Below are 15,087 nucleotides of genomic sequence, written 5' to 3' on the forward strand. Positions count from 1 at the left end.
CAATAATTTATAAATTATCAAGGGTTCATGAAGGAAGGGGGAGCAGGGAGGGAGGGGAAAAATGAGGAGCTGATGCCAGGGGCTTAAGTGGAAAGCAAATGTTTGGAAAGAGGCATGAAATGTAAACAATTAAATGCGAAAACAAACACTAGCATGTTGAGGGCAGGGAACAATGGCTCTACACCATGGGAGAAGGGGAAAGCAAGGACAAGATGATAAACTCATGAAATAAAGTATTTCCTAGCTCTGGCCAATCAAAGGACCTAGATGCAGTAGAGATGGCCTACCTATAAAAACACTTAATACCCAGGTCTTAATTTCTAGATATCACTGCCTATGTAGAGGAAATGCAGGGCTTTTGGGACAAACGGGTACATCCCAGGCAGGGACAAAGATAAAGGTGCACCTGGGAACATGTCGTGCCCGAAAGTTAGAAATGGCTCACAAAAAAACAATGATGACTTGTCAAAGGGATGCATACAGCAAGAAGCCAGCTTACAAGGATTCCACTAGCCCTAACAAAAACAAATTTTGAGCAACAAATCAATCATTCGAGAAATGGACTTTTAACACATCGCATAAAAAAAGAATCCATGATTCCATACTAATAATACACATAAAACAGACAAAACAAACAAACGAGGAAAGAAAAGAGTACTTAATTGCGGTGGATGCCAATGATAAATGTAGACACAATGTGAGTGAAATGATTACCATTCGGCAACCACTAGGGCAATAATTTATCCAGGCAAGAATTGTCCGTGGATACTAAGCCCCACTGGGTAGCAAATAGGTTGTAGAAGAGGATATTTATAGCCTCAAAGTATCTCCCCACAGAGTACTTATTAACAGTAAGAGAAAGATACTTTTACAGAGAACAATCTGCAGACATCACCCTGACTAAATAATCGACATTAACGTCATCAATAAGCCAGCAACATGTGCCCCTGGTGTGACGGCCTCAGAAAGACAGACACCACTGGGGGAGTGCCCCTGCCCAGACTGCTTAACCCACACCAGAGCAGACGAGACAGTCAGGCAGACCTACACTGCAAGCCATGCTACCGCACTAGCTTAAATTCTTTAAAAGGGCCATTTTCCTGAAAGACAAAAAACAGTCATCAATAGTTCTACATTAAAAGAGATGCTACGATATAACTAATCTCTTGGTGCTAAATCAGAGAGAATAAAAATTGGTTTCCTAAAATTTATCATTGCATTATGGTTACATAAGAAATATTTTTGTTGTTAGGGTTGGGTCAACAAACTTTTTCTGCCCTGATAAATATTTTTAGGCTTTGCAGGCCATACAGTTACTGTTGCAACTACTCACCTTGGCCATTGTTAACAGTGTGAAAGCAGTCATAGACCGTATGTAGGCATGATGAACATGGCTGTACACAAATACAGCTTTCCTTAAAAAATACAGGAGACACACTGGATTTGACCAGCTAACGTACAACTAGTCTTGCAGGCCACGATCTTAGATGGTAGACGTTTAGAGGTAAAAGGTCATGACATGTGGGCCTTGTCCTGTGTATTCACTTATATGTATGCATTTGAATAGACATGAATATACAGATGTACATACACAGAGAGAAACAAATGAGGCAAAGCATTAACTACTATTGAAGATAAAAGGTGTGGTCATATTTTCTAATAGTTATCTCTAAGTTTGAAATTTTTTCAAAGTAAAATGTTAAAAACTATCTTGGGTAGGCATTAACTATGTCTCTCCTTATTTCTCCCTAATATTTTATTTCTTCTATCCATTTCCACTAATTGTCTTACCTTAAGATCACAATATACTGTTCAATTAACCTAGAATCTTTGAGGCAATAATAAGAAATGCAAAGAATCTCCTGTCTTCTAATATGTTATTAGTAGTCATTAAAGTTGATCCTGACTGCCAGTGATCCCAGGTATACAAAATAGACCTGCTCCAAAGGGTCTTTAAGGCTGTGAAGCACCTTTGAGCCCTGGCAGTGGGCTGTAATCGACACGGTTGGCAGTTAGACACCACCAGCAACTCCGAGGGAGAAAGACTGAGCTTTCTACTCCCACAAACAGTGACAGTCCGGGAAACCCAGTGAGGGTCGCTATGAGTCAGCACTGACTCAATGGCAGTGAGGCTGGTTTGATTTTTTATGCTGCCCATGGACTCTGAACCTAATTATATATATCTTATTTTAAAGGCTTTGTCTTTTAGGAAGTCCCTGGGTGACATAAATGGCAATCTGCTCCACTTCTAGCCAAGACTGAAATCTGAGCACACCTCAGAAGACAGGGCTAATGAGCTTGTTCTTTTAAGGCATATCCTTAAAAACCCCAAGGTGCCGTTCTACTCTGTGCAGCTGCCACGAGACGGAATCGACTCAATGACAGCTAAACTCACCGCGTAAACTCGAGTATAAGCTGACCCGAATATCAGCATTTTACCACAAAAACGGCATAAACAATGTGCTGAAGAATTCGGCTTATACACGAGTACATACAGTAACCAGGATCAGAGCCCAGAGAGCCTGGGTTTCTGTAAGCCACCAAGGCAAGAACCCTTCACTTTTGTTTCTCAGTGCATTACCAACTCCTGCGAAGACTGCCTGGTCCAAAGAAGACAGAGAATAATACTTACTGAATTAAGGTAATGTTGGGTTGCTAACACTAGAATCTTGAGGTCAAACTATGGGAAAACATTTTTTTCTTTCATTTATTTCCATGGCCAGTGTTCATCTGTATGCTTTTAATGCTTTGTGTTCATAAGGACTCAACAGTGACTAAAACATGCCCACTAATTTTTAATACTCATGTCTAATACCAAAATATAGTGCCAACATTTTGTGATATTTTTCATTCTAAAAATCATATCCACACTATGGGAGAGTTCTATAAAATCGACAAAAGGTGACATTTCACCATTTGGCACATTTGCATAGGTGCTTCTAACACCAAAGAGTAACTCGAAGGCCTGTGTTGAGAGGCATCTCCTGCATCCACAGTAAGGAAATTCAGAGACCACAGAACCACTTTTATTTCCTCAAAGTTAGCTCAATTAGCATTAACAATGCAGCATTGCCCAAGCCCCTTCCTCAGTGAATTTACTACTGTAATTAATTAGTTGGAATGCATTCACTTGTGTAATTAGTTAATTAGCCCTACCTAGTCCACTCTACTCACAAGGACCCTATGGAACAGAGTTGAACTGTCCCTGTGGGTTTCTGAGACTGTTGGTTTCAAACAGATGACCTCTGGGTTAGCGGCCCAACATAACCAACTCTGCCTGACAGAGTGGAAGTGAGGTGGAAATCAATCTAATGCCACTGGTTTGTAGCTGGAGAACTAGTCCACTCAGTAGTCTATGCTAAATTTAGCACAGAATAAACAAAAATTATATATTTTTTAAAATTAACAGAAAATAAGACTATTAAATGAAACGTATGCATTTATAAACTGATTATACCCACCATTTAAATGAAACGTATGCATTTATAAACTGATTATACCCACCATTTAAATATGAAGACACCCAAAGTAAGGATTTCCTTGTTATTTAGTACAAGAGCAAATAAACTGACCAGTAGAGGGCACTCATTTGAAAGGAGGAAGGGCCGGGCCACAGCCTTGAGCAGAAAGGCTTTTACAAAATTCCCATACCTTATTTTAAGACAATGTTAAGTAAATACATATTTTATTTGACATTATGTAAACATTAAGTAAATGCCTATTTTTTAATTTACAAAAGTTAGATACAGGTTAAATCTATGTCATGTTCAAAATAAATCTGACAAACCTTTTATAAGGGGCTTGAATTTGACGATTTAAGGGTAAGGTGAGCAGATTTTAACATTGGTAAAGTGGGACACCATTGATAAAACTCATATCCTGGTGAAATAGCCACATGGCAGCCGAAAACTGTATACCCTAGCTTGTGGTGCATTCTTTCCAAAAATCGGGACTTTTTTAAAACGCCGCAAAACGCGAGAAAAATTGTTAAAAATCGGGACTGTCCCGCCAAAAGGGGGTCGTCTGGTCACCTTTTTGAAGGGTGTTTAAACTGAATGTGACATATCAAAGTTTCCAGTCTGGCAATAGTGACACTTTGCATTAGCTAACACTTTCTCGTGGGACTGTCATGTGTACCATGGGAAGTTTAACAGCACCTTTGCTTCTAGTTACCCTAGATCCCACTAGTAGCCTTCACCAGCAAGTTATAACAATGGACTCGCTCTCCAGCAACTGTTGGGGGGTAGGGAGGACGACAGGATACACCACCCATTATGAACTACTGATTACATAATACGTATATATGCACATGAGGGGGTACCCCCCCAAAACTGGAATTGTACTGGGCATAGATTTCATAATATGCATTTTTCCTGCCTAGGCAAGCTTCCAGCAACTCACTCTGAGTCTGTACATCCAGTAGTGGTGTCACCTGGGAAGATCTCTTTGGTCTCAGTGAATTTTTTTGTAAGAGCAGTTTTGTTCGAACCTTGTTTTTTGTGATGGCCGATTTAAGAGAACAGTGTGCAGCTGTGAAATTGTTTCCTGCTCCAGGAAAATGCCGCAGAAGCTGTTATAATGCTGAACACAACTTACACGGATAGCGCTATGGGAAAAATTCAAGTATACGAGTGGTTTTCTCATTTCATGAAAGATGAAATGTCAATTGGTGATAAACCTCATTCTGGATGTCTGTCAACCTCCTAAACCGGTGGTTCTCAACCTTCCTAATGCGCAACCTTGAATACAGTTCCTCATGTTGTGGTGACCCCCCAACCATAAAATTATTTTTGTTGCTACTTCATAACTGTAATTTTGCTACTGTTATGAATCATAAGGTAAATATCTGATATGCAGGATGTATTTTCATTGTTACAAATTGAACATAAAAACATAATTAAAGCATAATGATTAATCACAAAACAATATGTAATTATATATTATGAAATATTTATGTGTTTTCCAATGGTTTTAGGTGACCCCTGTGCAAGGGTCGTTCGACCCCCAAAGGAGTGGAGAACCGCTGGCCTAAACAGATTAAAATGTCTGGTCACAGTGCATTTGGAGATCTTTTACCGAGTCAGATTGTTACTCAAGCTTTCTATTCAGAGGTTCTGAAAAAATTGCCTAACAGTGTGTGACAAAAAAGGCCTGATCTGTGGCAGATAGGGCATTTTTTTTGCCATCACAACAATACGCCTGCTCACACAGCCATCTCAGTGAGCTGTTTTTGGCCAAAAAAAAGAGCATGCCCCTCTTGCTCTGTGCACCTTACTCACCTGACCTTACTCAATGCAACTTCTTTTTGTTTCCAAGAATGAAGAGGAACATGAAAGGACAGCAATTTGATTAAGTAGAAGACAAAGAAAAAAGCAAGGGAGGTGCTGTCAACCATCCAAACAGATGAATTTGAAAAATGTTTCCAAGAGTGGAATCACTGGTTTGACAAATGTATTAAGTGTAGAATGGAGAATACTTTGAAGGTGGTTAAGGTAGTTTTGTAAAAAAATTTAAATACATAGCTTTGAAAAAAATTTCAGTTTTGGGGTGTACCCCCTCGTATATGTGTGCGTATGTATGTATGTGTGTGTATATATATGTGTGTACTGGTATACATACACACACACACAAACCCACTCTGAATTACTGATGTATTATATACTCCCCCATTGTGAACATTGTGATGTATATGATGTACAGAACCAGAAAAATAGGACCTTACACTATACAAGGCTTTTTTTAATACTACTCAATATTGATTTAACAGTGCAAACGCTCTGTCATCTAGATACCTTAACCACATGTAAATGAATTCTTCAATTAGCACAGAAAAAAATTAAATTAAGGAAATTGATAAATGCTGGTGAATATTCTGTAGCTCAAAGTACTAAAAATAAAACAAATCAGCCAATTGTGAATCAATTCTTCCTTACTGAGAAGGAAACTTTCATCAACAAAAAGCATAATTCTTGGATTATAAATGCTACAATAATAGAAGCATACACCTTCCAGTGAATCAGAATCCTGGAAAAAATATTTCTTACTATATTTACTTATATCAGCATATTACATCCAGTAGATATTTAACATGCGCTTTTCCACTGATCAACTAATCATTCTGATCTTTGTATGTCTATATTCTCCTGCATTTTCTTAAAGTTAGATTTTTCTTTTCCACTAAATTTTCTCCTGGAAAAAACAATTCAGAGGATATGCTTGCTAATAACAAGGGATGCCTAAACTATCAAAGCACACATTTGTGTTTTAAACACTGTTTGTCAGAGACTCCCTTTGGAACTCTTTTATGGACTTCATAAAAGATTTGGAACCCTTTGATGGACTTCATAAAAGCTAATTATAAAAAATTCAGAATTAAAACAGAAGGGATTATCATATGCAGGGCCTCAAACAACATGCTGTGCATTTATGTGCCAGACCTTTTTAATTCTGCATCATAATATAAGGCTTTGCCCTATGCGGTTAAGGTGCCATTAGATAGTAGTTTAAATTTAGTAAAAATTATAATTATTATAAATACATTTTTTCAGCTGAGCTTGCAAGACAACACATTTTTCACTATTAAGAAGTTATCTAAGGGCACAAGTTAAACAAGTGGAAATTCCACCTAATTTGGTCTCCGAACACCTGGGTTCCACCACATACTCATTTAAACTCATATTAGGGGAGTTACAAGAACCCTTAGTGGGACAGTGTTAAGCACTTGGCTGTTATAAACTGAAAGGTCAGCCATTCAAATTCACCAGATGCTTCATGGGAGAAGAGGCAATCTACTTCCTTTATGGCTTACAGCCTTTATGATTTACAGCCTTCAAAACTCAACTGGGCAGTTCTACTCTGTCCTTTTGATTCCCTATGAGTTGGACTTGACAAGGCAGCAACCAATGTGATCCCCCCCTCCCCTCCCCAGGTGTGGTGCAGCCTCTCGGAGACCATTTTATCTGTCAGACGAAAGAAACAATGTCCCTCCTCTTTTATCTATGTCAAAGTGAAGCCAAGGTAAATTCTAAAGCACTAGCAAATATGCTATTACTCGATTTTTAAAAATCTGAGAAACATTCTTTCCAGTTGTTTTAATGTAGCAAAACTGATGAGGATTCCAAACGTCCAAGGTCCATGTCTTCTCTTATGCTCCCTCCAGCCCAGAATATTCACCAATCAAAATCTAGCAGGAACAATGAAACTTCTTTTCCTTCTTAAACTTGTCCCCAAAAGACCAAAGCAACATTTTAATCAACTATTGAAATACATCACTAAATGCACTTGCCTTTCTTTGTTACTATATTAGACCAAGAACTTCTGTCAGTTCCCTCAGAAGCTCGCAGTGATTTGGGAGATAAGAGACAATCCCAGAGACCTTGTCCCAGGTGGTTTAACTAGTGAGAGAGTGTCAGTTTCAAAGTTCACAAATAATCAATGCTTCCTAGAGTTAAATCCTCTAGTCTGGCAGAAGTCAGAGTCGGAGTTAGGCGTTTGTTCAGAGTGTAGAAACGTTCCCTAACTTCCCTGGTTATAAAGCATTAACTATTAGCTTTATTTACATTGTTACTTTTAAACTGTGGCAAAAGATTCTGTATCTATTTTATATAGCAGTCATTTACCCTGAAAGGAAAAAAAGTGTAATGCAATTTCTCAAGACTTTTGGAGAAGATAGAAGAACTCTTCTGTTAAAATCATCTTCTAAAATCCCAGGAAAACTTCCATACTTAAACCTGAGTTCTATTGAAACTTCCTTTGACACATGATTTCAATGATAGAGTATGCCAAATAAACCTGCCTTTGGACTGTGGATTGAAATAGATGAACTACCCAATCCTCAGGGGAAAGGAAAGTAAAAAGAATGTAAACACACAAAGTTGTGAAGTGATCTGGAAGAGTAATTCTATAGTGACCATTATATACATTGTCTACAAGGAAGGATAGAACTATTTCCCTTTACTTAGCTAAATGCTTACACATTCAAAGCCAAATAAAACCTATTTCTATATTTACATAAAATCTTTTCAAATGAGCACTTTCACCATTTTTTACAGGATAAAATGGCTAATTGCCATTTCCTAATAAATCCTCAGAGTTCTAAATGGAATAACTATCTCCCTCAAACATCCAACGGCCTCAGATCCCATGTCAGTGCACAACAGTTCCATAGGACCCTCGAACCTGTTCTAGATTCTACAGCAAGGAGAACTCTGGGAACTTTTTCAGAACTAATTTTTCACTTGGTACATCAGGTCTAGAAGAAAGGCTAGGGATTAAATTGCTAAACCTGGAGTAAAGAAGGCTAAAATATAATCTGACAACATTAAGAAAAGCTACTTCAAAGATGAGCTGAAACACTTGGGTCTCAATTCACTGATGTTAATTACAACATAGAGTCAGAGTCAGATTATGCATAAAGTATGCAAAAATCACATTATGAAAATACGTTAGCAAGGCAGTTGGGGAACCTCCCGCCAGTATGTCTCTGGGATTAATTCAATCCTTATCTGTCGACAATAACTTGACCGTAATGCTGTCAGAAGACATCAGGAAACACTCCTTGACCACTCGGTGTCTACTCCAGGCCTTCATTCTGCTATTTTGCTGCTGGCCTTTAACTTTTTGTACATTTTCACAAAATTAAAATAATCTGTAAGAGTGTTTTTGTTACTCAAGTTGCAATAACAGCAATCATCACATTTCCTACGGCAAATTTTAAAAGGACCGGAGAGCAAAGGTAAGGATTTAGCAGCAGCACCCTTAGCAAAGAATGAGCTTTACAAAATTCATCAGACTGCCAGGTGTCATCAACTACTTTAGTGTAGAGGGAAAAACACAAATTAAGTGTTTAAGAAATCACCCATCAAACTATTTTATTTCCCCAGCAGAAACCAATTCTAATGTTTGCATGTGAAGTCCAAAGACCAACAAACCCACATTAGCAACATAGAAACATGACTTTTAGGTACATATTAAGATGCAACCTTACATTTTCACTGTCTCACCAAACTCTCATATATACGTAAAATGAGAAAACCCAAATACTGACATAAAGAACAGATCAAGGTCCTTGATATTTTGTGAAAGATGTAAGCCTGCCCATATTTACAGGGGTTCATGTAACCAGAGTTAAAGCCTTGAAGCCTAAGTATATGTCAGCATAATAAAATTGCTTTCAGATAAGTAAGTGCTCACAAAACGATCAAACAAACTTTTCTGGGTACCAAAGGCTGGGCCTGCACAATTCAGTGTCCATAATATTAAAACAAGGTTTACCTCTATCGTAGGATCATATTCATCCACAAAGTGATTCTGAATTAGCTGTATCGTCAAGGCACTCTTGCCTACGCCACCAGCTCCAACTACCACAAGTTTATATTCAGTCATTTTCAGCAGGCCTTATGATAAAAATAACAGAAATGTGGCTAAATTAGAACATGTCACACCCAAGATTAACATAATTCATACCTTCTGTCAATAACGTAACACAAACTCACCTTCACATAGAGAATTATTTCAAAATGTCTTACAAAATTCAACGATGAGCATTTCAGTTGACAAAATAGAAGTATTGTAATGAACCTTATGTAATTCATTTATAAACTCCTCTATCAACATCTGAGAAAAATGCTTTCAAAACACAGACCGTTCGTTCTTTTATCTTTTATCTTGTATTCAGGTTACTCAATCCAAACAGCCAGTCTGCTGTTCTATAGCAGCCAATGGCTCTCAAAGGGACACATCAAGACTTCACTCAGTCCAAGTCTGCACTACAGTGCTCTCTACCCTGCAGAAACACCCACACAAAACTCCTTGACAGCTATCTCCATGCCTGTGGCTGCAGTATTTCTAGTTGACTCTCCTCTTTAAGAGGTAGACGTGGATATGCTAAGAGGGTCTTTTATGGAGCCAAGGTATAAAAAATAATAATAATCTTTATAGTTCTGGAGAAGTAGCTAGAATCAGAATAAGGGCAAGGGGGCTGTCACAACAAGTTGGTCACACTGAAATTGAGACACTGACGCATATAATGAATGAAATTTGTTGATATGTCAATCTGTAAGACATTTGATGGGGAAAAATAATGGCGTTAAAAGAGAATTCTGGATTGAGGTGCTACAGGCTATGTGTTGAGCTACAAACCAGAGTCTGCAGTTCAAACTCACCAGCAGCTCCCTCAGGAGAAAGATGAAGCTGGCTGGCTGTTGCCATAAAGGTCTTCAGTTCAGAAACTCTGTATTGGGTTGCTATGGGTTGGAATTAACTTGATGGCAGAAGGTTTGGGTTTATGATAGGTGACACGATCATCAATCACAATACGTAATCATGTATTAGTGAATAACAACTTTTGCATGAGAAAAAATGTAATCGTATAAAACAAAAGTCAAGACAGTTTTTAATAAAAGGAAATTTTAAAACGATGTACATATTTCTCAATAATCAACACGATGTTTACTTCATACTTATAAACTGTCTCCCAGTGGGTATAATATATACAGGTAACTTGGACTGTTAACGAGCAAAGATTGAAAATGAAATCCGATGTTACAAGTAAAACTAGAATAAAAATTTTTAGTGAGCAGTTCAAATCTTTAAAATTAAAATGAAATGTTTAATTCTATCCTCTTTCCCTCATGAACTCCATATTATTACAAATAAGGAGTAAAATGCAGGAAAAGTGTTTACACACATCCCACGACAAGTAATTCCAAGTGAACAAATGTAAGTACATATACAGGGTAGATAAACTCGTCAACCCAATCCACTGAAGAGAAAGAACTGTCCAAATAAAATCCACTGTCACAGAGTCAATTCTGATTCATGGTAAATGAAGAGCAAGAATGATGCAAAGAGGCACCAGAATAATAATCATCTGGTTGGTCAAACGATGGCCTTCGTAGAGCATTGGGTCTAAACACCAGCTACATCACGGGTCTGTGGCTCACACCTTCCTCCACCTGGCCTTGCTTGCTTCTTGCCTAGTGCTTCCTCAGGAGCCCTCACACATGCCATCATATCCTGCGTGCCTCCACTGTGGACTTCAGGCGTGCGCCACAGCAAACGGGGGTGCTGTTATGAGTTATTGTTAATTGCAATCCAGTCAGTTCTGAATCATAATGGCTTTATGTGTAACAGAAAAATTTCTGCCAGCTCTGCACTATCTTATGTTGTTGGGGTTAGTGTTAATCAATTTTATTGAAGGAGTCCCTTGCTTCCTCTGACCCTCTCCTCCAAAACATGATGCCCCTTTCTAGCAATTGGTCTTTCCTAAATAGCATGTTCAAAGAGGATGGAGAAGAAATATCACACCAAAATATATCCTCTACTTCCACTCGACCAACCCCCACCCAAACAAGCAAACTAAACAAAAAAAAAAATGCCCACTTTGGATAACCTAGAAAAGCAGTTCTCTGTGTGGTCTAGAACCCCTAGAGGTTCCTATTTGACCTTTTGGGGAGCCCAAGAGGTCAAAAATATTTTTACAATAACACTAAGATGTGGCTTGCCCTTTTCACTCCTATTTTCACAAGTGTAGAATTTTCCAGATGTGATTGTAATAGATTGAATGCAGAAGCACATATGAGAATCCAGATGTCTTCTATTAACCCAAACATTAAAGAGATTTGCAAAAGTGTGAAATACTCGTCTCATTAATTTTTGCCTGGATTTTGGTTAATCATTTTTTATATAGAATTTTGTTACATGCAATGAATTTGTTTCCATTTTTAAATGAATTAATAAAGGCATTGTTTTAGTTTCTAATATGGTAACTGCTCATACACCTCATATAAATCAAAGCTCTTTGGGGGTCAATAGTTCTTAGGAGTATAAAAAGGACCTAAGACCAGAAAGTTTGCTAGCCTAGAGGACACTGTGGACAGATGAGATGTTGGAAGTATATGCATGTGTGAATTCAGAGACATAAGCTTTCTGGTCTACTTGTTTACACTGTGCTTGTTTGGAGGGGAGAAGGGAAAGCCTTAATCAATTAATAACCAAGTAATATTTAAGTCCATTAAAGTGAAATGAGTTCCAAAGGAATCTTATTGGAGATCACAGCCCAGAAAAGCCTCCCACACTCAAGTTTACAGAAGCTAACAAGGGGTGAAACTAGGCTGGACCTCAACAAATTGTGTTGAGCAAAACAAAAATTTTAAACTTACCTTTCTCATAAAATGTAATTACTATTTGCCAGCTCTCTTAAAACCCAGTATGCCTGTAGGTAACTACAGCCTCAAAGTAAACAGTACTGACATCAGCTCTATTTCATGTCTATAGTCTGTCAAATGTTCAAGCCAGCATTTCAGCCCTGGCCACTTGAAAGTGACAGCAGACATATGGTTGAGATAATTACCAAAAAGAAAAAGAAAAGAAACCAAACCCATAGGCATCAAGGTAATTCCCACTCAGCATAACCTTCAACTGCCCACAGGATTTCCAAAGCTGTAGACTTTACACAAGCTTATTGCTACACCTGCCTTCTGCAGAGCGGCTGGTAGGTGCGAACCGCCAACCTTTCGGCTAGCAACCCAACACCTAACTAGTACAATACCAGGACTCACAGATGAAGATTACAAACAGACACCCCACACACACACACACACACACACACACACACACACGCATTTTTATCATCTTGAGTGATTTTTTTCATTGCAAAGTATGCATATTGTGTAAAAGTAAAAGGTGCATTTCTGTACCCAATCCCTTGTTTTGATGAGTATTAAGATTTAAGAAGGCTAGGTTTAAGACCAGCTACACCACGCCCCTGCTTAAGTTGTTTCAGGTAGTTAATTGGGTCTATTGCTAAAACCAACACCTCTGTAAGTCAGTTAAATTTTTTAAAAAAATTTTAACTGCATGCGTGCTGTCAAACGGAGTACTATAATAACTCTTGGGATAGGCAAGACATCTGTAATGACACGGGTAATATAGAGAAGGCGCAGAACATGCACAAGCCAATTAAACTTCAAATATTATTTCAGCTATTGCTGGCTGCACCACTCAACTGGCAAAGAAAAGGCCTCGCTTGTGCCCTGCAGGTTTTCTGCAAGTGTTTTAACTCGATAAAGCAAGGCAAACCTTTTGGGATTAACTTTTTCCTTTTCACTGCAGGTCACAGACTCATTCTTTACGTGTAGGGTGTTGGCCACCTGTTCTTCCACCACCATCTCTATCTCCACCTCCTCCTTTGTGGTCACAGCAATGTCACAGCCCGTACATGGGGGAGGGGAGCAGTCAGGAACTGGGCTGCAGATGCATTTTTTCCAAACACAATAACCTCAAACAGTGGTCTCTGATCACTTTTCGATTCTTTTCCTAAACGTGACCTCCCTTCTCACCCATACATCCCTTCCCCACATCGAAAAGGCCCATTATCCAACCAGCCTGAGCTCGAGGGAGAAGTTTATGCCTTCGTCCTAGGGATGCTAGACACAGCAGAGAAGCAGAGACCAAGGCAGAAGAGCGCCGGGGCAGGGAGGAAAAAAAGGTGCGGGAGCACGGAGAGGGCGAGGGAAGGACAGCGAGGGGGCGGGAAGCCAGGGGCGCCTCGGGATTCACCTCCACCGCACCCCGTCGCCCCGCGGGGCAGCCGGCCCGGCCCGCGACTTTCTCCCCGGCCGCCTCCAGCCGCGGCTCTCGGGGAGGAGGAAGGAAGGGGTTCCCCGTCCAGGAAGCAGCAGAAGCGGCGGCCGCCTCTAGCCTCACCCTCTTCAGACCCACACCGCCCATTCCTCACTCGCCGCGCCTCCCCCTGCAGACCACCCCCCGCGCGCCTGGGCTCCGCGCCGGCGCCCCCGCCCGGGACCCCTAATTCATTCACTCGCCGCCGGCCCCTCCCGGCGCCGGCGCGGAGGGTCGGGACCGGGGCAGGGGCCCCGAGAGGGGTGGCCCACTCCGTACCTCTCTCCCGCACCTGGGAGCCGCCGAACCTCTGGCCCCCACTGCCGCCTTCAGCGTCCGCGCCTCGCTCGCTGCCAGTCCGAAATGGCGGGGGCCGGGGGGGACTGACCGAGCAGCCGCCACCGCCGCTGCTGCCTCCGCTGCCGCGGCCGCCGCCTAGGAAGGTCGAGCCCCGAGCACACAGATGAGTTCGGGGCCGGGCGGCCACTGAGGGCAGAGCTATCGATGCGCTCCGCGCTCGATTCCTCTTCAGGCGCGCGTGCGGGGAGGGAGCGGTTGAGGGCGGTGTGAGAAGAGGGAAGAGAGGGAGCCGGCGAGGGCCGCCGGAGAGGAGGGCTGGGGGCCAGGCGGCGGAGGGCGGGGGCCGTGCCGGAGTGGGCGGCGGCGGGCGGAGGGCGGAGGGCGGGGGCCGGGCGAGCGTAAGAAGGAGGGGGGCTGGGGCGGTGGAGAGGACGGGCCCGGGCGGCGTGGGCGGAGCCTCCGCAAGGGGGAGGGACTGCCGGACTCACTCCGGAGTCTGAGTGGTCCACACCGCCACAGCGGTGGGCTCGGACCGCGTCTCCGTCCGCTGCGTGCACTTTAGACTCGCGGCAGACGCCTCCGCACCGCGATCCCGTCGCCGCGGGGAGCTGCGGCATTCCCTCCCCCTACCCCCGCGGTGCACATTCACCGACTACCGTTTATTGTGGAAGTAAACACGCATCACCAAATCTGGAAAGCAACTTCGCGACCGAGGCAGAGACGAAGCAGACGTTTCACCCTGAGGATTCCAGGTCGCCACCTGGATGCTAATGTTAACAGCACAGGAACCTAGTCCCAGGCTCAGGCAACCCTCTCGTAGCTGCGTTTACAGGATGGAATTAGGGAGGAGAAGGGTAGTTTTTCTTGGTATTTTGAAGCCGCGTCACAAGTCTCCCCAAAAGGCATCTCAAGTGTACCCCATTGCCCAAGAAGCACAGGCAGGAGCCAGGCTATTTTTAAGTAACAGCGACGACTTTAGATCTAAGGAAAATCGTTGAGGCATTCATTAGAAGACAAGATTAATCAGTTAACATTCAGAGTTACCACATGAAGCAATGGGGTAATTAAATATGCTAACAATCCCAGAGTCTGTGCTGATAAACGACCTGGAAAGGAGGAAGCTTACTTGGGAGTTTGGAAAATCGACACGTGGCAGACCAGCAC

General features: G+C 41.5%; 1 protein-coding gene across 4 annotated transcripts in view; it reads right to left on the reverse strand.

Moving 5' to 3' along the window:
• KRAS (KRAS proto-oncogene, GTPase) overlaps positions 1-14,042 on the reverse strand; it is a 37,430-nt gene extending 23,388 nt beyond the window's left edge. For 2 of the 4 annotated variants that reach the window (XM_004699982.3, XM_004699981.4), the window contains exons 1-2: positions 13,903-13,983; positions 9,274-9,395 (exon numbers count right to left, since the gene is read on the reverse strand). In XM_004699982.3, the coding sequence (XP_004700039.1) occupies positions 9,274-9,384 (111 nt within the window). In that variant the 5' untranslated portion in view covers positions 9,385-9,395; positions 13,903-13,983. Of the gene's footprint in view, positions 1-9,273; positions 9,396-9,494; positions 9,572-13,902 lie in introns of those variants that run through there. The other 2 variants (XM_045288479.1, XM_045288478.1) reach the window with 2 other exon arrangements.
• Between the last annotated feature and the right edge of the window lie 1,045 nt (positions 14,043-15,087).

The sequence above is a fragment of the Echinops telfairi genome, unplaced genomic scaffold, assembly GCF_000313985.2.
Source record: "Echinops telfairi isolate 266 unplaced genomic scaffold, ASM31398v2 ScPeMD7_21;HRSCAF=78, whole genome shotgun sequence".
NCBI lineage: Eukaryota > Metazoa > Chordata > Mammalia > Afrosoricida > Tenrecidae > Echinops > Echinops telfairi.